The sequence below is a fragment of the Peromyscus maniculatus genome, chromosome 3, assembly GCF_049852395.1.
Source record: "Peromyscus maniculatus bairdii isolate BWxNUB_F1_BW_parent chromosome 3, HU_Pman_BW_mat_3.1, whole genome shotgun sequence".
Classification (NCBI taxonomy): Eukaryota; Metazoa; Chordata; class Mammalia; order Rodentia; family Cricetidae; genus Peromyscus; species Peromyscus maniculatus.
The window spans coordinates 121,431,015-121,458,967 of record NC_134854.1 but is presented as its reverse complement, the minus strand read 5'-3'; the positions used below and the strand labels follow the sequence as shown (position 1 = coordinate 121,458,967).

Here is a 27,953-nt window from a genome sequence, read left to right as displayed (position 1 = left end):
AGGTGCCTTGATTTTTCTTAAAGACTCTGCCATGCCAGGCAAGTAGTTCTGTCTCTACCTAAGTGGAAGAGTGCCACATCAATGCATTATGATGGGGTACAGAGTACTCACAGTGGTGCCCACCTCGCAGGACCATGAAGGGATTCTCTGTAGCCACGTGACCTTGGCCACAGGATATGATGCAGTTTAGAACCAACAAAGACCCAGAATTGGCACTCAGACAGTGGACAATTGATGCCTTTAATACTTCGTCAGGGGTCCCTGACAGTACAGTCATCTCCCTCTGCTGGCACTCATTCTGTGATTTCTACTAGCCACATAGATTCTTGTGTGCATTGTGCTAATAGTGTCAACTCATTATGTGACCCACCTCCACCAGGTACTGCGCTGAGGACTCTGCGTTTGCATGGCAGTTCTTACGGTTTCACCTCATTCTGTGTTGACATCTGTTAACTGCATATAGTGATAGCTCATGGGATGGTGAGGATTAAACGCGGTGGTGGGTCTTCACTGCTTAGTGCTTGTGTGGTGAAAATACTTAGCAATTGCACAGTTGGGTGGGAGTGATTTTTGTTGTTGATGGAATATGATCTGCAAAGTCTCGTCTGGCCTTGAAGTTGCTGTGGAGCCCAGGGTGACCTTGAGCTCCTGGTCCTCCTGTAAACACCACTCAGTTGCTGAGAGACTCCTGTCACATGTCACCATGCGTGGTCTTCCTGGTGCTGAGGATCAGACTTCGGGCTTTGTTCCGGCTAGGCATGAACTCTACCAGCTGAGCTACCTCCCCAGCCCTTTTGAGATCATCATCTGTATCCTCAGTGACCAAAGCTCAGAGCAATTTGAAGAATGTAGCTATTTAACAATCCCTAGCTCCACCACTCTGTACATTCATCTGTGTATGTCTATATATGTGTATGTACTTTTTATGTATAATTAGAATAGTGTGAGAATATACAGTGAATTCAAAACCAGGGCTGTGCCATAAGTGGTGGAACATATCTTAAATCCCAGCGCTGGAGAGGAAGAGGCAAGCCGACCTCTGAGTTTGAAGCCCTCCTCTTCTATATAATGAGTTCCAGACTAGCCAGATAACAATAAAAATCAATTAATTGGTTAAGAGGAAGATGAGGGCTGGCCTGGGGTAAAGGCTTAGTGTGTAAAGTACTTACTGTACAGACATGAGGACCCACACTCACTCGGGTCCCAAAACCCCCAGGAAGCCCAATGCGGTAGCGAGAATTTGTAACTCCAGAGCTCTTATGTCAAGATGGGAGGCAAAGATAAGAGAGTCTCTCTGCAAGTTCAAGGGCCAAACAACCTGGCATGCTCAGTAGAAAAACAGCAGAGAGTCCCTATGTCAAGCTAGAAGGCAAGTCTGACACCAGAGCTTGCCCACTCACCTCCATGTGTATGCTGGGCTACACATGTGGCCGACTCACTCACATGAGCCGAGGGGGGAAGGGGAGTGGCGGGGGGGGGGGGGGGTGGGGAGGGGGGGGGAGGGAGGGAGAGAGAAAACAAACAGTAGGACCAGAAATCCTTTGTCCCTGAAAGCCAGACCTCGTGGGTTCAGAGAGGTAAATGAAGTCATAACATAAGATGTCTAGGAACTGTTACTGGGCTTCAGGGAAAGTGTGAATTAAAAAGAAAGAAACAGAGGGAAGGAGGGAGGGAGGGAGGGAGGGAGGGAGGGAGGGAGGGAGGGAGGGAGGGAGAGAGAGAGAGAGAGAGATTGAGAGAGAGAGAGAGAGAGAGAGAGAGAGAGAGAGAGAGAGAGAGAGAGGAAAATCTGTGGTCTTAGCCTGGGAAGATAGCACAGTTGGTAAGTAAAGTGCTTGTGAGAACCTAAGTTAATCCCCAGATCTCACATTTGAAAATTAGTTTAAAATGTTTTGAAAAGCCAGGTGTGGAGGTATACACTTGTAAACCTACTGTTAGGGAGGTGGAGGCAGGTAGATCCCTGGGGCTCCCTGGCCAGCTAGCCTAGCCTATTTGATGAATTCCAGACCAGTGAGAGACTCTTGTCTCAAATAAAAGAGTCGTCCTTGAGAAATGACATCTGAGGTTGGCCTCTGGCCTCAGCATGCACACACAAACATGCACAGGCATACACACTCAAACACACCCTATCTGTGATCTCTTTAGGAAAGGAAGATTGTTTGTTTTTCATTTAAATTCTTAAACTTAGCTGGGTATGGTAGTGCACGCCTTTAATCCTAACAAATGGGATCCAGAGGCAGATGGATCTTTGTGAGCTTGAGATCAGCCTGGTCTACATAGTGAATGCTTGACAACCAGGGCTATGCAGAGAGACCCTGCATCAAATAAATAAAGGAATAAATAAATAAATGGATGAATAAATGAATAAGTAAATAAATAATGAAGAAATACGTAAATAAATATGGAATTTAAACTTCTTGAGAATTGCATACTGTATTTAAATCATTCCCACCCATTTTTCTCTTTCTGTGCCCTACTCCTCTCTCTTGAATTTATGACCTCTTCTTCTATATATTGTTCCACATACTCACACACACACACAACCTGCTGAGTCTATTTAGTGTTGCTCTATGTACTTATGTTTAAGGATGACCTCTTGGGATTGGATAACCCATCAAGAGTTCGTCAAACACAATTCCGTCTCTCAGCAGCCGTTGACTGCCTGTAGCTCTTCATCTTAGGGCAGAGCTTGTGAAATTTCTCCCATCCACGTTGGCTTGTCAGGCGGTGCTGTTACTATGCAGGCCTTGTTCAGGCAACCACACTGCTGAGATTTCATGGGTGCAGTATCTCTGTTATCCCTGCCATGTCAAGAAGACACTCTCACAACACACACTGGCTCCTGGCTCTTGGAATCTTTCCACCCCACTCTTCTGAGATGTCCCATGAGCCTTCCACACAGTGGTTATGTTGTTGATGTGCCGATTGGAGCTAGGCATTGGGAGACCACTTCTTCTTTTTCGCATTTTGACCAGTTGTGGATCTCTGTAATGGTCCCCACGTCCTTCACAAAGAAGCTTCGCGATGAAGGGTATGAGAGACACTCACCAAAGAGGTAAGAACTCCCAAGTAGGAGAGCTAGGGATACCTGTACTTGTGAGTTTTCGTAGCAGGAGAATCTAGACAGCTGCTGGGGTCAGAGCAGTGTTGGTCTCCTGGGTCTGAGAGTGTCATCCAACTCTGCTCTTTGATGGACCTGGCTTGGGAGCAAGGAAAGATGAAATGGTGATGAGTATCTGGTGACTTTGGACACATAGGCCTGCCAATGTGACAATCACTCTTAAGCATCCTGGGAATGGGGAGAATGGTTGGGAAAAAAAAGTCTTTTTCTATGGGGGGGGGGGGGAGAAGGACTGTGAGATTAAAAAGTGTGATTCTATTTAAAAAAAAAAAAAAGGCCTTCCCTTGTCCTGAACACAGAAGGAACCGAGGCCAGCCCTGTGTTTTGGGCTCCCTATGACCTCACATCCATGTGCCAGGATTCCTGGTCACACCATCTTTGGGCTAATCAGTGACCTTGTACAATGTGACTATCTAGTTCTCTGGAGACAATGTTTGTTTGTTTTTGTTTTTCTGCCCTGGACATTTGCGACCTTGAGCAAGTCACATTCTTTGGTTTTCTACTTTGAATCAAGAATCATAAAACTTTCCCCATCTCCCTGAGAGTGGCAGAGAATAGGAGATAAAACAGCAGGGGGAAGCTAACCCCGAGTGCCCAGAGTGTGGGGTCCACTCAGCCGGCTGTTTTATATCAGCTAAGTTCCCTGTGTATAGCCCTGGTGGCTGAAGTTCCTTTCCATTTCCTAGGGCCCGGTTTGTTGTTGGTGTCTGTGGTGCTGGGAGTAGAACTCGTGGACCTTTTGGAGACAAGCACTCAACCATGGAGGTGCAATCTCAGCCCTTTAAAGTGCTACCAGACAGAATGACGGCTGTTCACTTTTCTTCCTTTCTTTTTGTTTTCGGCAGTGGCGGCGGGTGTGTGTGTGGGGGGGGGGGGGGGTTTGGGAGGTGTTGAGACAGGGTTTCTCTGTGTAGCCCTGGCCATCTTGGAATTCTCTAGAAACCAAGCTGACCTGTAAGGAATTCAGGGATCCACCTATCTCTGCCTCTTGAATGCTGGGATTAGAGGTGTGCATCACCACTGCCCAGCTGGGAGCCACAAGGGCCCAGCATCACTGCTGTTTTCAGTACTGCTTATGGGGGACAGGAGACGGGGTGTTTCTCCTTTCCTGCAGACACTTTCTTTTCATCATCGGTCATGTTTGGGCCCCCCTTTTCTTCTCCATGTTGGTTGTATTTGTTTTCTTTTTTCCTTTCTTTTTAAAAATAATTTATTTTTATTTTATATGCATTGGTGTTTTGCCTGCATGTGTGTCTGTGTGAGGGTGTCAGATCCCCTGGAACTGGAGTTACAGATAGTTGTGAGCTGTCATGTGGGTGCTGGGAACTGAACCTGGGTCCTCTAGAAGAGCAGCCTGGGTTCTCAACTTCTGGACCATCTCTCCAGCCCCCCTTTGTTTTCTGTCTCTGCTAGAATATTACCTCTAAACCATTTTCACTCTTTGCATTTTCTTTCTTCCTCCCCCTCCTCCCCTCCCCCTCCCCTCCCCCTTCCCCCTCCCCTCCCCCTTCCCCCTCTCCTCCCCCTTCCCCCTCCCCCTCCCCTTCCCCCTCCCCCTCCCCTTCCCCCTCCCTTCCCCCTTCCCCCTCCCCCTTCCCCTTCCCTCCTCCCCCTCCCCCTCCCCTCCCTCTCCCCCTCCCTCTCCTTCTTCTCCTTCTTCTCCTTCTTCTCCTTCTTCTCCTTCTTCTTCTCCTTCTTCTTCTTCTTCAATTTTAGGCAAGAGAAAGAAGGCCTTTGGGAAGCAAAGCCTTCACAGGTATTAACTGCCTCTTAGGGTATCCTGAGTATGTGCAATTCATATTACAAAAGAAAAGTCTCTCTCTCTCTCTCTCTCTCTCTCTCTCTCTCTTTCCCCCTCTCTTCTGCCTACCCCACAGTGTGTGTGTGTGTGTGTGTGTGTGTGTGTGTATGCGCGTACGTACGTACGTACGTACAAGAACTCTGTGTTTTAGTCATCCCACTATCCTTTCAAGCACACTTTACCCAGGCACTTCAAGCTTTCACATGAACTGATCTGAATCTGAGGCCCCAAAAGATGTGAATCTTTATTAGTCATAATGAATTGCTGGGACACAACCTCATAAAAAGCACCGGTAGAAAACAGGGTTAATATCAGGAGTTATAGATCCTTTGATTGATTTATCCTCACATCTGACCCTTGTATTTTCTATCTGGAGCACTGAAGAAGGCTTGTACACTTATTCAGTACTTAAAAAAGCCAAGTCTGGACTTTAACAAAGGGAAAACAGGGTTTGATGCAGCATCCAAGCTCACATTCATTGACTTGCTTTATATGTATTTTCACTGTGTGTATCTGACTGGTGCACACATGGGGGTGTGCGCTGTTCCACATGTGAGATGTCATCTTTCTTCTTCAGCTGTCCATGTTCTTTCTTTCTTATTATTCATTTTATGTGTTTAGTGTTTTGTCTGCCCATGTCTGTGCACCACATGTATGAGTTACAGTTGTGAGCCAGCATGTAGGTGATGGGAATTGAACCTGGGACTTCTGGAAAAGCAGTCCGTTCTCTCAACCACTAAGCTATCTCTCTAGGCCCCATGTTAGTTCTTAAGACAGGGTCTCTCACTGAACCTGCTTTTGCGTGGGCCAGGTTGGCTGGTGAACTCCAGAGATCCGCCTGTCTCCGGTATCTAGATTACAGACTTGAGCCATCATACTTGGCTTTTGGCTTGATGCTGGGGATCTGGCCCCAGGTCCCCATGCTTGCCCACTGAACCATCCTTCCATCTCTCTAGCCTCCCAGTTCACATTTTAGATGGCTCCTAATAAACTTGAATCCTGTGTTTTGCCCTAATGATCGCATTGCCTGAAGTTGTAGCCCCCAGGCTGAGATCTTGTCCAGCTCCCATGAGTTCAGCAGGCCGGGGCTTGGGCAATGCTGAGGTGGAATCTCTCCAAAGACAACTCAGGTGCAGGAGCCTTGGCGGGGGTGACTCAGAGTCTGGCACTGGCTCCAGTAAAGAGCAGCCAGCTAGTGCTCCAACAAGGTGGTTATAGGTTCCTGTGTCCGTAGGAGGAGGAAGACGGGCTGGCATTTTCCTTCTTTCTTGCTGTCTTTCTTAAGAGACTTCAAACAGGCTTCCTGAATGTTTATAGCCATTAAACTTATTTCATTCAATTTTGCAAGAAGATCATAGATTGACTTTTTTTTTTTAAAAGTCTCATGAAAATTCTTATTCTTTGGTGGGAAATATCCTCTGTGTGCCTTCCAAATAAAAAAAGCGTTAGTCATAATCGCTGGTGAATACATGGTATGCTGACCCCTGCTGCTCCCTAGGTCTCCACTAGGGGTGTGGCTTGTAGCAGAAGCCTCCCCCTGTCTGGGCCTTCTGATCTCTCTCCAGGTATCTGCAGTCCAGGCTGCAATGGCACTTGAGCTCCCAGCATCAATGCTGGCGCATTGCTGTGGTGGCACCATAGGATACACCTGTTTCCCACCTTCCCCTTTTCTTCAAAATACAAATAAAGTAAGGCACACACATCACTGGCCATCTCCCATCCTAGTAACATTGAGTCTAATAAGTGGCCAACACAGAACAGTGCTCCCCACCCACCCTCTTCCCGTGTTTGGACAATTTGTTAAATTCTGAAGTCGGAGGGGGGAATAAAAAGTGAGGGATGTACTCAGTAATTGTCACGGCAGTACGTACCAACTGCCCTGTGTGTAGCTTAGTCAACATGAAATCAAGTCAGTACAGATACGTGTAGCCCAGCATGGAAAGGTGTAGTGTGTAGCATTGCTGGCTGGGGTGGGATGCAAGAATGGTTCAGGTACTTGGGGATGCCTCGTCATGGCCTCTCATCTCTATGCATCTGACCTATGAACTTTCTTCTTCTTCTGTATGTAGGATACTTTTTAAGTTTCTGTGTGCCTCTCTGCCCCTCGCCTCTTTTAAAAAAAAAAAAAACAAAAACAAAAAAAAACAGGACAGGATCTCACTGTGTTACCCTGGCTGCCCTGGAACTCACAAAGGTCTGCCTGCCTCTGCCTCCCCAGGACTGGGATTAAAGGCGTCTTCTACCCTCCCTAGCCCTCTTTGGATTATAACCCAAAGAGTGTTAGGATGCGGCTGAGATGCAGCTATGTCCTAATGTTTGCATCATGTCCGTCTTCATCCTGTCCCTCCGCCTCCTTTGCAAAGACTGTGGGCCATGTCTGGAAACCTGTGCAGCATGCCCTGTCTAATGATCTACTCTTGAAGCATGTGCTGAAATCTTAGGATACTTGCCTTCGCTGTTAGGATGCTGAGGAAGGTGATGCTGAGAGAATCTTTAGCCTCCAGGTAACGAGATTAACAGTGTCCCAGTTAATCTTAGGCTGCACTCTGTCTGCTCCAGCCACTCCTGAGATTGGAGTCTGCTGCTGGATTGCCGACAAGTGCCTGTCTGGGGTCCATACCGCTGTTTGAGTATAATAGTGTAGACCCAAACAGTGCCAGGCTGCTTTAAAGGGTTTGCGAGAGACTGGTACATGGCTGTTGCTCACCCAGACTGTGGAGAGAGCCTTTTGTTTCATTTGAGGCATCAGTAACAGGACCTCTTGGTGCATTGAGGGACTTTCTTGCCCTGCATGTGTGTCTAATACGGTCACCTGCATTGCCGGCTTTCCTTGGACATCTGATATGTTCCGGGCACTAGAGTACTGATGTGAGACCGGCTTCCTTTCCCACTGTTCAGTGATAACCAAAGGCTCCATTTGAAATCCATCGTCAATTGTTTGAAAGATCCACTGTGGAGGGGATAGGCAGACAGTTCAGTCAGTACAGTGTTTTCCCTGGAAACATAAGGGACCTGAGTTCTGTTCCCCAGCACTCACTAAAAGCTAGGCAAGGTGTGGGTGTTGTGCTGGAAAGGCAGAGACAGGGTGATCCCTGAGGCTTGCTGAACTTCAGGTTCAGTGAGAAATCATGTCTTAAAAATAAAGTAGAGAGCTGGGCGGTGGTGGCACAAGCCTTTAATCCCGGCAGAGGTAGGCAGATCTCTGAGTTCAAGGCCAGCCTGTTCTACAGAGTGAATTCCAGGACAGCCAGGGCTACACAAAGAAGCCCAGTCTTGCACCTCCTCCTGCTCCCCCCCACCAAAAAAAAAAAAAAAAAAAAAAAAAAAACCAAAACCAAAAAGACAAAACAAAACAAAAATAAAGTGGAGGGGACAAGTAAGGGCATTTTATATAAACCCATGGTCTCTACATATACGTGCATGCATAGACACACACACACACACACACACACACACACACACACACACACACACACGCACGATGGTTTGGAGAATTTGCCGATTCGGTATGCTCTTGACTTTGTAGACCTGCAAGCCACCATTGTTTCCTTGTATTCCCTGTGGAAGGATCCAGGAGAGATAGAGAGCTGGGTTTCCCCACAGGCTGTCTGCAGAGCACTGTCCTGATGAGCACTATTCTTTAAGGTGGTTCTTGCTGACTGTGCCTAAAGCCAGGAGGAGATTGGAGCAGGTGGGGAACTTGCTAGTGGGGACTGTGTGTGACGAGAGGGTCAGGAAGAGGTGTGGTGTTAGAAGCCAGATGTCTTTCCTTCCAAATTTCTCATGCTTTTTTTTTAATGTGTATGATTGTTTGTCTACATGTATGTGTGTACCACATGTGTCCCTGGTGCCCATAAAGGTCAGAAGAAGACATTAAATCCCCTGGAATTGGAGTTACAGATGATTATAAACCACTATGTGGGTGCTGGGGTTCAAACCTGGTTCCCCTGGAAGAGCAGCCAATGTTGAGATCACACGCCATCTCACCCCCGCATGAGCAGTGGCTGTTATTAGCCCGTGAAATTATCTGAGAAACAGGTTTTATCTTGAGGGCTACGGAGAGTCCAGAAGAGAAATTAGAGGAAAAGTGAACAATTCTGACCTACTTTTAAAGCCACAAAAGGGAAAACTTCTTTGTGTAGACAGTAGATACCAGAGTCAGGTGCATGCCTTTGGTGGGTTTTGTTTTTATGTGGTTATGAAGGTCCTATGTATTGAACCAGGGCCTCACGCCTGCTAGACAAATACTTTATGAGTACACTGGATCCACCCTTCTCCCCATTTAAGTTAGGCTCACTCTGGTAGCCCTGGCTAGTCTAGAACACCTGATTTTGCAATCCTTACCTTTCTCAGGTTTTCTCTAAGTAGCCCAGACTGGCCTTGAACTTGTAATCCTCCTGCCTTAATCTGTACCGTAGCCTGGATTACAAATCAGGTCCCACACCATTGAGAGGCTGTAAATTACCTGATGCAAACCCCACAGACTCAAGAGTTTATATCAAGTTTATGATAGTTTCGGCTTTTAAAGCACGTGGATATATTTCATATGTCCCAGTTCCTTTTGAAAAAAAATATAGGTGATTTTGAGCATCATGAACAGTTATTTCACAATTCCCTTGCCTGATAGCCAAACTTAAATTATCTTGAACTGATTTTTAAGGGATGGGCTTACAGAAAAATTTTCCTCAAGCACAACAAAACAAATCTTAAAACATGCACAGAGAGCAGACCCGGATAGGGTTGCCAACTTCCTTCCCATAAAAGAAAGGGCTGTATATGAAGTTACTGTTAAAATTTAAATCCAACGTCATGTTCACGTGTGGCAATATATTTTTCTTTTGACTTTCCCCTACTCATTTAAATGAGTAAAATCTCTGCCTATTACATGAACTCAGGAGAGCAGATGATGGACCAGATTTGGCTTACAGTCTAAATTGTGTGAGCCTGTGACCCTAAACTTCCAGTTGCTTTCTGTTTTGTTTTCTTTTCTTTTCTTTCTTTCTTTTTTTTGAGGACCTCCACATGTCAGTCTCCTCCAAGACAGATCACTAAGAGTGTTGTATAAAAATCTCTTTTAAAGGTTTCTTCCTTCCAGCTTGCTTTACGTATGTGTGTGTGCTTGCGAGTACTATGTTTTATGTAAACATGTTAGTATTTCTTTAAAAGTGGTAAACATGTTTTTGAGTACTGGCTACCTTGATAAACATGCTAAACATAGGATTACCTGGCCCCCTCATCTAAGCACCTGCTATGAACCTGAGACACAAATAGCTCAAATGTGGTAAACATGCCTAAGTAAAACATCACTTGTAAGAAGCAGATGGTGGCCCTCATTTACTTAAAAAGTGAAGGCATTGTTGAGAATGGAACCATCTTGAATCCAGAGAACGAAGACATATTGCAAATGCCCAGGTTCCAGGTTACTATGGAAATATAGCCTGGCAAAGTAGCAACCCATCCCATCATTTAATTTGCAGGCTGTGTGTTGACACTCAGAGATGGTGGGTGGACCTTGGTGTCTGTGATCCCTTTTGCAGAGAGGGCCTTAGAGAAGAGTCAAAGCAAAGCGGCAGCTGGGCAGTCAGTCTAGGTGAAGGTTCTGCACATGTGCACTCCTGTTTCTAGAAGTTCACAGGGCTGTTTCTAAGTGCCGGCTTTATCAGCCGCTTCTGCTGGGTGACACCCTCCAACTGAGTCTTTGTTGTGACCTGATCTCAGTGCTCAAATACAGCACAGAGTCATCCAGTGCCAGCAATTGTCACATCTTTTATAAAGCAAGTGTTGATTCAACCCAGCCAGGAAGAGCCACCAAGAGTAAAAGGTCTCCAGAGATGGGATTGGGCCATTTAAGTTATTTACATTAACGCTTGGCATGGAACATGAGCCAGAGGCGCTGTGTGCTGTAAAAGAGAAGTTCTTTGATTTATTCATGTCCTTGCATATGAATGCTCTCACCTCTTCTTCTCTTCCTCTTCTCTCTTCCTCCTCATCTTCCTGTCCTCTCCATCTCTCTCTCATAGATATACTGACACATATCTACATCCTTAGTCTATTTCCAGGGAGCCCAGTTTATCTTTTAACAGCACATGGAAATCTTTTCTCCAGTTGTCGTTGAGACACTGTAGGAAAGTAAGATCTGTCCTTTCTCATTTCTCTGTGATGCTAGAATAAAGATCATCTCCTGGGCTCAAGTACTGGGACCTGAGGTAAAGGGTGTCAATGTGTGTTGATGCACCCGTGGGTCAGAATGGCTATTAAGGACTCATATTTGGGAGACATCATGAACACCAGTCTGTGGGGCAGTCTTTCCAAATCTTCCTTAGATCAGATCAACCGTGAACACTCAAGCTGAGGATGGTGTTGAACTCTTGATCCTCATCTGTGGTGGTCTGAAAGAAAATGGCCCCCAAAGGGCATAGCATTATTAGGAGGTCTGGCCTTGTGGCCTTGTGGAGTAGATGTGACCTTGTTGGAGGAAGTGTGATACTAGGAAGTGGGGCTTTGAGCTATCATATATGCTCAAGGCACTCCCAGTGAGACAGTTCACTTCCTGTTGCCTGCCTATCAGGATGTAGGACTCTCAACTCCTGCACCATGTCTGCCTGCATGCCGCCATGTCATACCACAATGGTAATGAACTAAACCTCTGAAACTGTAAGCTAGCCCAGTAAATGTTTTCTTTATAGGTGTTGCCGTGGTCATCATGTCTCTTCACAGCACTAGAAACCCTGACTAAGACACCCTCTCTCCACCTCCTCCATCCTGGGATTACAAGTGTGTACTGTCATACCTAGTGGGAGCCAAAGCCTTAAGCACTAACTAAAGCTTTGTGATCCCTTTTGTGGGTGACAACTCAAACTCTAGATGGCAGAAGTTTAGATAATGGGGAATTCGTGGAAACACCCATTAGTGTCTGATGTCAAAGCATATTACACATTCACATCAATTAAGTTTTAAAATTCCTGTTGAGGCCCATGCTGGTTTTCAGTTTATTTTTTGAGAGTGATTTTCCCCCCACCTTTGCTAGCATATTCATAAGGCAAGAGAATTAGCATGGAATATTTGTAACAGTTTTATACTCAAGTGATTTATTCTCTGCACCAGTGTTCTCTCCATCCAAAACACTTGAAATTCCTTTCCTTGTTTTTATTCACTTGCAGACTGAACCCCCAAAGCCATTTTGTACAGCTCGCTCTTGTTCCGTCCGTCCGTCTTCAATGGGTTCAGTGACATTTCCTGTGTGACACACACGTTCATTCCCTGGCTCTTCCCTGTGTTCCTGTCTTCCCTCCTTTTCCATTGTGAGGCTCCATGGGACATGTGTGGGGAGGGTGGGGCTCATCAGAGGAGTAGATAAGTTCACATACCCCATGTTGAGTCTGAAAAAGACATCACAGGGTTGGCAGAACAGCTCTGTGGGTAAAAGCGCTTTTTACCCAGGCCTGAGGACTTGAATTCAGTCCCTGGAACAGACATTAAGGTGAAGGAGAGAACTAAAGTCACAAAATGTCCTTTGACCTCCTCAGATGGGTGCACACACCCATCATACACACAGTAATAATAATAATAATAATAATAATAATAACAGTGACATCAGCTATATATATCAAATTGTTCACACCTGAAATTATAAGCCTGAGGATTCCCACAGTTTACTCTGGATGTATAATGACTATATTATAGAGCCTGTTCAGTCAACATTGGTTGCAAAGGAAACTTTGGCTTGCTCTTTCCACTGTCTTCTGACGTGTGTGTGCAGTATCTTTTACTGTCTGCTCTGGTCCCACTCTTTGCTTCCACCTCACAGCTGGAGCCTCCTTTTGGAATTAGCCTTTACCCAGGGGAGTCTTATGGTAAGGCTTGTGGTGTAGAATAGTTTCCTGTCCTGCACGAAACGCCTGGGCGCTTTATGTGAAGCCGCTAAGGGAATGTGGCTAGAAGGGGGGCATTTGCTCCTGTAGGCACCTTGCACAGGCGACTATTTTTCTTATATGATATAAATGAAATCTTCACTCTGCCCACTTTTCCGCCTACACATGTACTGAACGTCTCCAAGGAGACAAGGAAACCCAGAGTCCAGCGATGGTGAATCCTCTCCCGAGACAGCAGGCTGGAGTCTCAGGCAACTCTCCCAGGCATCTTACCTTCCAGATGCCCCTCTGAGACAGCCTCTCTTTCAAGCAGGCAATGCATCTCCTTTCTAGGCAACAGAGCAGGGATCTTGGGGGTGAGTGGAGCAGAAGGCAGGCAGCCTGGGGGAAGAGGGGGGGATGTCGTTGGGTGGCGGCATAGGCAGGCTCCACTAAGCTCTTTCCAATGTCTCCTGCTGATTAGTGCTTCTGTTTGTGTCCCTCTGGACCTCTTAGCCACAGACATACTACTCAGTCGTAAGAAGTGTCCTAAAAGTTCTTGTTACAGTATTGCCTTAGAGAGCTCTGTTGAGTGAGCTTGTCTAAGAAGAAAGTCCAGCTTTGTACACCCATCTTTTATAGATGTCTGCCCAGTTGCAGGAATCCCCCCACTTTTCTCATCTCCCTGTTTGCATGAGTCTAGAACATGGGAGCCCTAGCCCTCTGACCCGTCCTGGCCACAGCATTGGCACTGTGTTCGCAGACCTGTCTACTTCACTGTCCAAGTGACCTTGCTGAGCTTCTCCGGGGAAGCCAGTACCCTGGCATTCCTTTATGGTCACTTTGCAAGCCCACATTATCAGATTTTGTTTGGGGCATTGATCACATCTCTGTGTACCTCTTCCTTGAGACACAAATAATATAAGTTGCTGCATTAAAAAACATATATTTGGAGGAAATTAAAAAGATGTTTCAGTGGTTAAGAGCAGTATCTGCAATTTCAGGGAACCCTAAGATCCATTCCCAGTACCTACCTCATGCAGCTCACAGTCTCCTGTAACTCCAGCTCCAAGGGATCGCACACCCTCTCTGGCCTCTAGGTACCTTTTCATACATACTGCACACGCATTTGCATACACACACACACTAATTTAAATTAATATTTAGAAATTATTTTTATATGATATGCAGTAGGTGTGTGTGTGTGTGTGTGTGAGATTATTTTGTAAGCATCCTTTCTGACTCTTCATATGTGTGCTCTTGGTTCTCATTTGAGTGGACCCAAGCAATCTGACTTTTCATGTGATTTTCTGGTGTAGTCCCCGTACACCTCAGTTTCCTATGTCTGATCCTGCTCTCATTTGCACAAAGGCGTGGTGGCCCGCTCTTAATTTTGACAGTGAATATCTTCATATCCATGTTTCTAATACTTCTTTCTTCACTTGAACTAAAAAAAGGGCTACCCAGTCATATGTTCAACCTTTGGAAGTCTCCTCGGTTTCCTCTGTCTTATTACTAATTCACACCACTTCAATAACTGCTGCCTTGAAAGAAAACCTTCCCGTTTTCAAAGCTTGAAAGAGTCTTTTAGACTAACTAGTTTGTTTCCTGGTCCATCATGAAAAGTTTAAGTTGACCCCAGGTCACCTCTGTTAAGCTTTCCTTTTATTTTATACTCTGCCTGTCGGTCTACATAGGGCATCTGAGGCTGGACTAAACCTCTGAGGATGACCTTGAACTTCTGAGATATTTTGGAGATACCGTAGCCAAAAGTTTGCATGTTGGGAAGAAGAACATCTACACATAATCAGTGTGCTAGGAACACACACGCACACACACACACACACACACACTCACTCAGCTGAGGATGACCTCTGTTTCTGACCCTCCTGCTTCTATCTCCTAAGTGCTAGGATTACAGTGTGTGCTATTATGCCCAGTTCATGTGGTACTAGAAATTGAACCCAGGGCTAGTGAGATCATTTCAGATATACTTTTAACTGTTCTAAGCTTTCTATGGAAATTGTTCTTGTGGTGTCTCATTTTCCTGTGATCCACTGCCCTGATCTTTCTCTTTATTTGGGTGCAGGTGAGATTAAAATATATAAAACTTGAGTTCCCAAGTTTCCCCAAGAAACATTCAGTAAGATACGGAATCTCCAGTAAGAGCCCTTCCATGTCTCCTGAGCCTTACCTTTTCCTCATCCCCCAGACCCCACTCTGATATCTGTCCACACCAGCCATTCATACTTACAGGTGTCATGGCAGCTATTTAGTGGGAATGAAATATCTACTTACATAAGATGCTGTGTCAAAGGAGTCATGGGTCATTTTATCCAATCAAAGGAAATGGAGGCGCATTCTGGGACATTTTCTATGTAGACTGGCCAGAAGATTCATTGGCCATTTCCCTTGCCTGGAAATGAGCAAGTGAGGAGCAGCCCTGAAGGGTTTTTCTGGTGATCCTCTTTGTGAGGGCATCCCCAGACATGTGATAACAAAGCCTTGCCCTTTTTCTTGCAGGCCCTGCAGGTGGCAAGGCAGCTCCTCCTTCAGCAGCAGCAGCAGCAGCAGCAGCAACAGCAGCAGCAGCAACAACAACAGCAGCAGCAGCAACAACAGCAGCAGCAGCAACAGCAGCAGCAGCAACAGCAGCAGCAGCAAGTTAGTGGACTAAAGTCTCCCAAGAGGAATGATAAGCAACCAGCTCTTCAGGTAGTGATGCTTTTTTCAAAACATTCCTGTTGTGCCCTTTGCCATGGCTGAGAAGCTATGCAGAGGCGGATTAGCGAAACCATTGCAAACTATCTGAGGAAACCTTGTGCAAAATATGTTTTTAGTTTATGAGCTGAATTATGACATCATAAGAAAAATATCTATTTGGCCTAAAGTTTTGGGGGTGTTTTTGGGGCAGGTGTTATGCCAAATTTTTAATGTTGGGAGGAATTCAACTCACAATTCAACATGCTAGGGGCCTCATGCATGTATAAAGTAGCACTGATCATATCCATCCGTCCAACCTCACTAATCCCCCTTTCCAGGCGCATGTAACAATTTTCCTACCTTCAGGTTAACTTCTTTCTAGTTTCCACAAATGGGAGCAAGCAGACCCTACTTACTTCTCCGAGTCTAGCTAGTTCCATTACTGATACTTCCTCCATCTCCAACCATTTTGCTGCAAACGACAGGGAGCCGTTCTTTGTGGATGCAATGACTCCGTCATTGTTAATCCACTTCTCTGGTGATAGGCACATAGGGCAGCTCCACTTCTTAGGTATCATGAGTGTGTGAATATCTTGTCAGTATGCCAATATATTATTTATTTTCTGGTGCTTTGGTAAAGCACCATGACCAAGGCAACTTCAGGATGACTAAGTTTATTTGGGCTTACCATTCCAGAGGGGTAAGAGTCCATCGTGGCTGGGGGCATGGTGGCAAGTGTCAGACTTGGCAGCAGGAAGCTGAGAGCCCACGTCTTCAGCCCTGAGCATGAAGCAAAGAGAGTGTGACTGGAATGGCACGAGGCTTTGAATCTCCCAGCCAGGCCCCAGGGACACAATTCCTCCAGCAAGACTGAACCACATAAACCTCCACAAACAGCGCCACCAACTGGGGAGCAAGGGCTCAAATGCCTGAGACTGTGGGGGACATTCCACATTTAGACCACCACAACTGACTTCATTTCCCGTGGCTTACACCCAGGGGAGTGGCCTAGCTAAATCATGTGATGGTTCTGGTTTTAGTTCTATTGTGGATCCTCATACTATTTGAGGACCCTTCAGCATACTTTTCATAGTGGCTAGATTAATTGACTTCCCCACTGACAACGTACAAAGTTCCTTATTCTGGAGACGTATTTGCTATTCATAACTAGGGGACAAGGGTGCAGAGATATTCCTGACGTCTCATCGGTTTTGGACCAAGGAGGCTGTTCATCATTCCCCACTGTCCAATGCACCCTCCACAAAGGAGAGCTACTTAGCAGCTCCAGATGTCTGCAGTGTCAAGAGCTTCTAGTTGGCCCCAGGAGGATGTAGTGCTTCTGATAGTGTACCTGGTAATGAGTATAATAGAACACATGCCCTCCTTCAGTAGATGTTTGCAGAATGTTTCTGAATCATTAATTGAAAACGGGGAACAATTTTTATGAAATGATAACAAAAGAAGATTGTTTCAACCACTTCTCATTTCTGCCTCACTGAGGCCAAGGGGTTAATAGAGTAGAAAGAGGCGTGAGCTCATAAAATGGAATTTGGATTTGGGTCTTGGAGTAGAAAATTGCAGTAGAAATTTCAAAGAAATTTGAGTCAGGTATTTATGCCCACATTCAAAGTAGAAGATAGGCATTGGGTGCCCCCCCCCCCCAATGGAGGCTAAGGATGGGTTTCTCACTGGAAATTTTGCAACAGTTTGTGATGAGCAGTGACACAATGTGTTGCTGGTCAGTGTGGGATCTACATGTGTTGACTTCTCCATGGATTAGGATAAATTGATGCCGACTTCCAAAGTGTCCTGCACAGATTGTCCTGTCCTTGGTACACCAATTCTGGTTCTCCTGCTGTGTCAGGGAAACTGTCCCTCTTCCAAAAAACTCTAACCTTACAGTGACAGGTTATTGGACAAATTGAACACCCGCGTGAACTGTTGACAAACTCTTCCAAAGACAGCTGTTTGGTAAACTACCAGCAACTCACACCCTCTTACCCGCCGTGTGGGCACGGGTGCGGGAGCCAGTTATAATGAGGTGCCGTGCCGTGGAGGGTGGATGTCAGGTGTTGTAAGAAGGGCTTTGTTGTGCAGATGTCTTAAGAACAGCTCAGGAGGATGAAATATGACTGTGTTGACCTTTCAGCTGTGAGCTTATTTGTCAGGATTCAAATAAGTTGAAAGGATCAAACTGAACAGTTTCCGTAGTCAGTCTGGGAATTGTGTTTCAGGGGTCAGCAGAGGAGGCCACATTGCAGATTCCATAACATAGCCAATTGTTGGTACATATTAAAGTACCAGGGCATCTCCTGCAGACAGAGACGCAATTAAAATTCTAATTTATTAATGTATACAGGGAGCTGGCCCAGCCTGTCACTCAGTGATTCAAATGCCTGTCCATTCTTTGGCCTCCTTCTTGGAGCCTCTCACAGCCTTGAAAATACTAGGAGTCCTGTTGAATTTATCAGGCCTCAAAGTGCATTGGGAAGATGGCAATATAGTATTGGGAAGGTGGTATCCATAGTGCAGCTTTGGTATTAAGTTTTTAAAAATATACAAAGACACTGTCCAGTCATAGTGCTGTAGAGTTGAATACCGTTTATGATTAAAAATAAACTGGACTTGTTTTCCCTTGTACGTATGCGTGTGTGTGTCTTGCATACTGAGTGTGTTACTCTGTCAAGCTCCACAATTGTTTGTTTGTTTGTTTGTTTGTTTGTTTGTTTTTGAGATACTTCACAGCCTTAGATGGCTTAGAACTTGCTAGGTAGACCAGGTTGGTCTCAAACTCACAGACATCAGCTGGCCTCAGCAGTAAAGGGTGACATCACCAGCATTCTGCCTTACCTTCTGAGCCACAATCTCTCACTGAATTTGAATCCCCTGATTCAGTTAGGTGGCTTGCCATTGAGCTCCAGGGATCTGCCTGTTTCCTCCTCCTCAGACTTGGATTACATTTGCAAATCTCTGTGCCTCATTGTCACATGGGTGCTGGGGTCTGAACTCAGCTGCTCTGCTGGAAGCCCTTTCCCAGTGACCTGTCTCTCCAGCCCCCAGTACTTGCATTTTTAAAACATGGCATTTAGGGTAATCAGTAGAGGTTACTTAGGACTAGATATGTGAAGTAAAGTTTCAGGGGATTTCGTTTTGAGGATTCTATTTCTTCTTGACCATTAAGGATTTTGGCAACCAAGCCAAAGAGTCTGACAAGTAACATGCCCTGGATCATGACTGGGGCAATGGGACAGCCACTATGATGTGCTCTACACTTCAGTCTATACAGAAAAGATGGAAGGAGAATGCCTCTCATGAAGGCCGGTCTGCTAAGATCCTGCTGAGTTTCTTAGCCATTGGGATAGAACTGACAAGCAGAGAATTTACATTGATTTTTGAGGGCTGTTGTGCATGTGCGGGTATGTGTGTCTGCATGCATGTGTGTGAATGTGTGTGCTGTCTTTGTGTCCTGACCAGGGTCACTGGAATCCAGTAGTAAGCCTTATTAGTTTAGCTGGCTTTCTACTGACAGGAGAAATTACTAATGTCAGTTACATGGTCTATCACCTTGTTATAAAAAGATGTATGTAGACTTGGAAGGAATAACCTTGACATTGAAGTCTATCTCGGCATGCCTTGTCCTTACTGGGCGTCTCGCCTAGAGTAGGTCTGCAAGAAAAAGGACATCTCCTGCTACTCTGCAGTGTCCCTCTCTGGTTTCCTTACCCTGTATAGCTCTACGCAGAGACCCATGTTGGCAGATTCCAGATCTGCATAGAGGAAGCCTTGATGGGGAAGGAGGATTTGATCTGCTGAGAACTTGAGATGGGGGTGGAAGGGGGAAAGAATCCTCAAGTCAGTCCCCAAAGATGCTGTGGCTCGTATTTTAAGCATATCTCACGGGTCTCCACTTCATGTTTGGCGGCACACTTCAGTTGCACGGGCTGATGAGACAAACAAAAGAAAAGGGAAAGTGAGAGGAGGTTACAAGTGATTCCTCGATAGAAGTAGAGATGATGAACCCAAGTGAGACAGCACCAGAGCGGACTAATTTCAACAGCAGAGAGACACATGCAGCAGATGCATGCTAAACTACGCCCGGTGCTCGAGTTCTCGGGACGCAGCCTGGTTAATTGGTGGAGAAGAAGGCGCGAGCCAGGTGGATAGGCCACTTTTGGGGTTCTCGACCAGTATTCCACTCATCATCTTACATTGTCTTTTTTGCTTACACTGTTAATTTGCTTTGCAGATTTCTTTTATGAATGATAGAAATGGAAATTGAAAATTGGCTCCATCTTAAATTCACAATCAGAATGATCTGAATTCAGTAAATTCATTCTGGTGAACGTCCTCAGAAGAGCCTCAGTGTGCTGGGTGCTGGGTGCTGGGTGCTGGGCAGGTGCTCACAGGACCCTAAACTGTTGACACAGACCTTTGCCTGCAGGACGCTCTGCAGCTATAAATGAATTAATTTGATTTTGCTCAAAAAATATTAGAGGTAGGTAAAAATAGTAGGCTGCCTTTTATAAATATTTATCTACTTCTGAAGATTGCTTCAACAAGTGGAAGAAAGGCCTAGCAGTGCAGGTGTGTCCATAACCTCCAAAGCGAGAGGCTCTGCTGGCCAGCCATTAGTTTGCAGTAGATGAGCAATTTTCATTGATCAAATTTGGGAACTTTGACTGCTGTTTCTGGGAGGTAATTCCTTTTGGTTCTTTAAGCATTTTACTTGTTGGCTGGAACACGTCCACTGGAAGGAAGTCAAGGGACACAGTTTCTCCTCAGAAACTAAGTGTCCACGCAGGTTCTGCAGTATGTGAGTCGGGACAGAAGGCGAGCCTTGTGTTTGGCTTTCAGTGGGAAGCTGACCGCTGCTCTGGGCGGGCTGTAAAGACTGTGAACTTGAAGCCAGGCATCTGATCAGTTTCCCTCCCCTGTGTGTCCCTTTTCCCTCCAAGGTTATGTGCTGTGCAAGCCCCTGACCCAAAAGCCCCCCCCCTGCTTTTTTTTCTTTTCTGGAAGAATCAATAGTGAAACCTACTTGTGGACTAGCCCTTGGCTCAGGATTATAAGGGATCCAGCTTTGAGGTTAAAACACAAGATTTAACAGGTATTTGGTTTAGTTAGTCATTTTTTTTTATTTGCAATTATTTAAAATACGCTTTAGGCAGCGAGTTTTTTTAATGTATTTTTTTTTTATCATTGCCTTAATGCCACATAATCATTTCTGTGTCACTTAGTAGGAAATAAGTTGCTGAGAGGAAACCCTTAAAGGAAACTTCAGTTTTCTGTTGTACTAGTGAGATGGGATGGTCACGGAATACCAGCCCATACAAAATTACCTTTCTGCACTGGGCTAGGAAAGTAGGTGATTCAGGTAATTAAATTACATCCCTTATTGTTCCAAGCAAGAAATGCCTATAGCCAGCATCTCTAGTCTTTAAAACATATCAGAAAGGTCAAAACATTGGTCCCTTATAAGATGTCTCCTTCTGCATACCTTTGGAGAATACCAAGTACCTAAAAGTAAGTTTCTAAAGTATTTTTTAAAATCTTCTAGATTATACAAACTATCAAAAATATGACTGCAGGAGCCAGAGAGGTGGCTCAGTAGATTAAAGACTTTTTTTCCCCATGAGCCTGGTGACTTGAGTTTGCTCCTCAAACGCCACAGTGGAAAGAAGGAACTGACTACACAGAGTTGTCCTCTGACCTCCACACACGTTCCATAGCTAACAGACATGTATCGCTCACTGACGGACATCCAGTAATAATAATTTAAACAATATATCTGATGAGAACACTGGCCTTCCCGCCCCATGGCAAAATATCTATGCATGCAGACTTTTGCAACCAGTTTTCAAGGGTTTCATGTGGCTCTTTGAGGAGCCTAAGTTCATACTCCTGACTTTAGATTTTGTTTCCAATAGTCTCTTTCTGTCCTTGCTTTCCAGAATGGTGACATGGTTTATGCTAGCAGAGTTTGTGTTGACGGCTTCACTTTCATTGAAATGTCATATGACCATGTGCCCAGTCTCACAAGGACAGCCCCACTCCATGACTGTGTGTGTTTATTTTATTGGTGATCTCATTCTTATGAGGATCCCACTGTGGACATTTATATATGGTCAACTTACCTCTGTGCACTTGAATATTACAATGCAAATGAAATTCTAATGTTTTATACCAAACTGTGTTAGTTAGGGTGACTATTGCTATGATGAAACACCATGACCAAAAGCAACTTGGGGAGGAAAGGGTTCATTTGGCTTACACTTCCACAGTACTGTTCATCTTCAAAGGAAGTCAGGTAGGAACCTGGAAGCAGAAGCTGATGCAGAGGACATGGAGAGGTGCTGCTTACTGGCTTGCTCCTCATGGCTTGCTCAGCCTGCTTTCTTATGGAACCCGGGACCACCAGCCCAGGGGTAGCACCACCCGCAATAGACTGGGGCCCTCTCCCATCAATCATTAAGAAAATGTCTTACAGGCCTGCATACAGCTCAATGTAGGCCCGGCCCCATAGCAGCTCTGTGAGATAGGTGGCTGCTATCCTGGAGACGGAAAACTGAAACTCGGCGAGGTTATGGGAGTTGCCACCGAACACCCAGACAGGACGAGAACACTGATGGGCAGCCGGACTTCAGAGAGCCACAGGCCATCAGTGTGCTACCAGAAGCTAATAGCTGCCCCCCCTTCCATGTGTGTTTTCTCGGCCCCCTCCGAATATCATGGTTTCCATAAATAAGCAAACGTTTTCCATATTGCAAATGAAAAGCCAAACGAATAAGAACTAATTCTACTATAAGTAACCTACTTCAGTGGGGTGGGGGCTTAGATCTGCATAATTTCCTAATTGCAGCTCTCTTTGCATATCTTTGTGTGTATATATACTTGCATGTGTATCTGTGTGTGCCTGTATGTGTTTGTATGTGTGCGTGAGCATCAGGACAGTGAGCAGCAATGAAGAAGAATGATTCTTTTTCCTCAAGGCTGATTGCTCCTCTGTGCTTACGTGTGTTGGAACATGGAATACTGTGTTAGAATCACTGAACAGGCTAGGAGGTGAAGAGGGACAAGGGAAAAAAACATACTTGACTGGTCAAAAATGTGTAAATTGCTGACAAAATGACACATGTAATTAAGAGTGTTCCTACCATTTTACCTTGTGGTTTCCACCTCCAGTGTTGGAAAAGAGAGTGACTCCCACCTCGCTAATTACCATTATCACTGAAATGCTGGGGTTGGAGTCATTAGTTCCATGTGCATTTAATTAGAGGCAGGCTGAAATTGGATTTAACTTATTACTTTTTCATGGATCACTTTCTTGTCATCACTTCAAATTGGATTGCAGCCCCAGGTAACTAATTATGAGAGCCACAGGATCAAGAGTGAAAAAAAAAAAAGGTAATTAGGAATAACACTGTTGGACCCTTGCTGGTCATCTACTTGTGCTTCAGGAAAGGGGGTGTGCGGAACAAAAGAAACAAGTGTAGTTTGCAGTAGTACAGGTTGGGGAGTTAGAGCCCTGTGCATTTGCTAAGCATCATGGGAGTGTGTCACCACCCATAGTGACTTCTGTGATACACAACTGAGTTGAAGATGTTGACTCCATGTGACTCCACAATCAGGGTATTTCATACCTAGATTAAACTTGTGAAAACAACAGATTGGGTGGAGGTCTGAGGCTTCTCCACCACTGTGTCATCCAAGGTCCTCATGTCTGTGATGACATCAAAGCCGTCGAGACGCCTGCACACCAGAGCACAGAGTATTTTCAGTCCAGGGAGCTAGGATTTAATGAACGTATTAATGTTCCAGAACCATCATTCATATCTGACTGGAGGATATGTCAGTCGACATTACAGTAAGGTTTAGAGTTTCCATATTTGGAGTTTCTGTCAAAGATTCCCGCAGCCTCCACTGTTCAGGTCATTTCCTCTGCTTCTGGTTGCTCCCCTCCGTACCCACATCGCCCAAATTCTGCAGAGGCTTCCTGAGGTTCTGTCTCTCTTTCCACCCTCATTGAAAATACTTTAAATTATATTGTTTCCATGTGTTGAACAGAACTCAGAACTACAAGCAATCAATTTTATAGACATTGTCGGAAGAAATCTTGATGACAATTAGAGGATGTGAAAGGATTGGATTTTAAAATCTCAAGTACTAAGAAGTAGAGATGGTATGCGTTCGTGTGTGTATGTGTGTGTGTGTGTGTGTGTGTGTGTGTGTGTGTGTGTGTGTTTTCTTACATTGGAAGTTCTGTGAGTCAAATTTTCCCAAGGAGTGGTTCTTCTTAAGTAGACCAGAAGGGCTGGAGAGATGGCTCAGTGGTTAAGAGAATGGGTTGTTCTTCCAGAGGATACAGGTTCAGTCTCCAGCACCCTCATAGTGTTTAACAATCATCTGTAACTCCCATTCCAGGGGACCCAGAGCCCTCCTCTGGCCTCTGTGGGCATTGTGTGCATGTGGTACGCAGACATACACGCAAGATAAAATGCCCCCACAGATAAAGATAAGTACTTTTTTTTTTATAAAAAGAGGAAGGAAGAAAGAAATAGACCAAATATGAGTCCACTATGTGAGGACTCAGTGAGGATCTCCTTATGAAATCCAACAGGGAGAAAAACACTTGGTTCCCTATTAAAATGACTCACCAAGCAGCCGGCTAGAGTGCCTTTATGTTGTTTAAAATCTGTTTTAATGTTCTGCTAATGTAAGCAAATAACGGTGATTCAGTGGTGAGTGACTTTCCCACCCCAGTGAGCCAGGCTTACTCTCGAGTGTCACTCAGGATGAGCCTTCCAACCCCACCTCCATACCCCCTCATCAGAGGTCACCACGTTAGTGTTACTTGCAAAGTGATAAAACACCCTTCCCGGAATTACCAGTCTCTTTCCTGTATAATCCTTCTAAGCAAACTGGCAAGACCCAAAATAGTAATCATCAAGTCTAATGCAGAAAATTAAGGCCTTTCGGTTGGTGTTGTTGGAACATCTTAAGTTGATTTAGGATTTTTGTACACAGTATTCGTCTGTGGTTGAAAGGGGGCATGCCGAGGTCAAGTGATGTAGTGTTTTCCATTTTTCCATATGAGCCTCTCAGTGTGTGATAAAAGCGAACTCCTTTATTTTGTAAGTCTGCAAGAATTTCTGATGAAGTGCAGAGGTCAGTGACGTTCCCTGTCAGTTTGAATAGCCAGTATTTAACTACTGGTTTTTCCTCATTTCTCTCTCTCCCTCCTTCTTTCCCTCCTCCCGTGTGTGTGTGTGTGTGTGTGTGTGTGTGTGTGTGTGTGTGTGTGTGTATGAGAGAGAGAGAGAGAGGGAGGGAGGGAGGGAGGGAGGGAGGGAGGGAGGGAGGGAGGGAGGGAGGGAGGGAGAGAGAGAGACTTTTCTTTCCTGCTCCCCACTTCCCCCTACACTGTGTCACTTTTCTGACACATGCCCAGTGAGGTCCTCCAATCTGAAACTCATTAGCGCACAGCCTTGGACCCTGTCCAGTGGTTAGAAAATTTCCTGAAGCCTAGAATAACAGCATTCGGTGCAGCACCATAGACTAGAAGTGACAATGGGGGTAGTCGTGTTCCCCTGGCACCCTGCCTGGTCAGGAGAGCCAGCTGACCTCAAAACATAGCGAGGCAGAGGTCACACACATGGCATGGGCGCACAAACTTTGATCCTCACAAGAGGCTCTTCTGAGATCATGAGCATGGCCGCCCTTCTCCCCTAACCAGTCATTTCAGATGGGCTCACAGTCTCGCCAGCATGAGCTGTAAGAACATGAAAGCAATTAGAGAGCATGAAGCCCAGATCATATTTTTCACTTCTGAAAGTAGTGGATGTAATCCTTCCTTCATGCATGCATTCATGCTTTTCAAACTCTATTGACTTGAAAGTCACTCTGTCGAGATCCTGTGATCAAGACACCGCCTTGCCCTGACCTCAGAAGAGTTATGCTGTGGGTCAAGTTCAGTTAAGCTAGGTTTTCAGACAGACACTTGTCCAGAAAGATAACCATAATGATAATAAACACCGAAGAGTTATGTAGGACTTTCTAGCAGGCAGCTACTCTACATCAGTCCTCTGGGAGTTTTATCACCATCTCGATTGTATACACTTGTACATGTATATGTGCACATGGAGACCAGAGATCTGTGTTGGGATAGCTTCCTCTGTCACTTTCCACCTTATTTCATTTATTTATTTTTATTTACATGTACGTGTGTGTCTGTGTGAGTGTATGTCACATGTGTGAGGATGCTGAGAGACAGCATCAGATTCCCTGGTACCTTGATATGTCTGCTGGGAACTGAAGAGCCCTAGAAGAGCAGTAAGTGTTCTGAATCAGTGAGCCATCTCTCTCTCTCACCCCCCCCCACCCCACACACACTTTATTTGCTGAGACAGAGTCTCTAGGTGAACCTGGAGCTTACTGATTAGGCTGGACTGACTGGCCAGCAAGCCTCAGGGATCCCCTTGTCTATTGCCTTCCTGGTTAAGGAGGTCCAGGAGCTCCATACTGCCCAAGTTTTACATAGGTCCTTAGGACCTGAACTCAGGTCCTCATGCCAGTATAACAGACCCTTGGCTAATCCATCTCCCCAGTGCCCCCTCTTCCCATCTCACAATGAGGAAAGTATCGAAGAACAGTGGTCTTGCCAGAGGCCATGATCCTGTTATATGACCCATCCGGGACTCCCGCCCACATCATCTGGCAATATAATCTGCATCGTTTTGAAGCAGCCTTGAGATTCTCCTAGGCATAGCATGCAGGCACAGTGAAGGGAACAGAATGGGCGTTGCTGATGCCCAGTGCTCCTCACTAACCACCAGACCACATGGTCTCCTAATTTGGACATGTGTTTATGGGCATGTCTGAAAAATAGTGGCTGTAATTGAAATATGCACTTTCTAAAGGGAAATGACGCTTGGGAAAGAGAAGAAAGCCGGGTATTACTCAAAGCCTGCAGACCACTCTGTAAGTAATTGTCTAAACGCAGCCGTTGAAATTGAGAAGCAGTTTGGAAAATGTACAGTTTGGGAAATTTGTGTTTCGATGTAATTACGGTAGTTGTGAGCTGATGTCATGCCTAGTAACTGTTTTTGTATTGCCTACGCCTTTGTTACCGAGTTGTGATATCATGAGCAAACTATTATAAACATACCATGGATATAGCATGCTTGTGTAACAAAAGATCGGGAACTTTTATTAAGTTTGTTTTGCTTGTCATATTGTAAAAATTTATTATGTGTACTGTGTATATTAGAAACAGATTTGGGTAATTCTGTCTAAATGAAGTCATCCCGGCTATTTCCAGACTGTCTGTTTTTGGTTGTGAATAATTTTCATACATCAGATGGTTGTCATATTTAGTTGCTCTCAAGATTTTAAAGAGAACATATCCCATTTTGAACTTTTGCTAGACTTCAGTCTCCTTGCTATTGGGATTGTTTGAGTTTGAAATTATTGCCCAGTAAATTACGGAGACCAACCACTCATTGTTTTTGAAGGGCCTGGGTTGCTGCCTTCTATTCATAGCTTGCCCCCCCCCCTCATCAAAAGAACAGATTTTTAACTACTTAAGTAGTAGAGTTTTAAAGCCGCCAGGACTCCACTGGGCAAAGGGCGCCAGCCCTTGTCCTTTTTCGTTACAGCCTAGTCAATTACTCTGGTAAATATTCAGGCGGACAGAGCCCAACATTTATTGGGATTCCTGGGAAATGTGGATTTTAAATGGGTCGTCCAAAGCCTTTGGGTGGCTTTGTACCTTCCCAGCCACTCTCTTCTACTTCCTACGGCTGCTGAACATTTTGAACCATAATATTCCGGAATATTCTGTGGACACATCAGCTTTTGTGTTGTTTGTTTGTTGTTTGTTTGAATCCCCCCTCTTCTCTCCCTACCTTCCGAATCTGGCTTTTCTCCTAAGTTGGACTGCCGCTAAGTTCTGACCTTGCCTTCCTTCTTAGCACTCTAGGTTACTTTGGCTAACTTGTGTTTGGGGACGGGGTTGGCTTCTTTTAAACTTCAAACTGGAGTTTCTGGACTTCGTGCTGTCTTTCTTTCTTTCCAGTTCTCTTCTAGAATCCATTCTCCTATGCTGGATTCCTGTGTCCCTTACAGTGTGTGCCTCTCTCTCCTCAGACATGTGTGAATGACCCCGAGCCCATGGACGCTGCTCTTGGCGGCTCCAGGGTGCTCATAGCAGCTGGTGTCCAGGCAGATGGCTCTGTCTCTGGCTGTGTTAGTCAGCCGAGCTGGTGTCGTCCTCCACTCACCACCTTCTCATCCTCTTGGCGTTTGCCATCACAACCGCCACCTTTCCTTCCGCTGATGTCATTCATTCCTGCCTCTGTGTTCCCCGCCGTCACTCCGTTCTGGGGCCAGTTGTTCAGATCCACATGCATGGGTTTAGGAAGGGCTTCGCATCCTTCTTGCACCATAGCCCCAAACCCGAGGCACCTTCTCCCCTTTGTAG

The 27,953-nt window shown here is 45.3% G+C and overlaps 1 protein-coding gene across 11 annotated transcripts in view; it reads left to right on the top strand.

Moving 5' to 3' along the window:
* Positions 1 to 27,953, top strand: part of Foxp1 (forkhead box P1) — a 524,457-nt gene that overhangs the window by 356,865 nt on the left and 139,639 nt on the right. For all 11 annotated transcript variants that reach the window (XM_015989405.3, XM_076567455.1, XM_076567453.1 and 8 more), the window contains one exon: positions 15,296 to 15,487. In XM_015989405.3, coding sequence (XP_015844891.1) covers positions 15,296 to 15,487 — 192 coding nt within the window. The remainder of the gene's footprint in view (positions 1 to 15,295; positions 15,488 to 27,953) is intronic.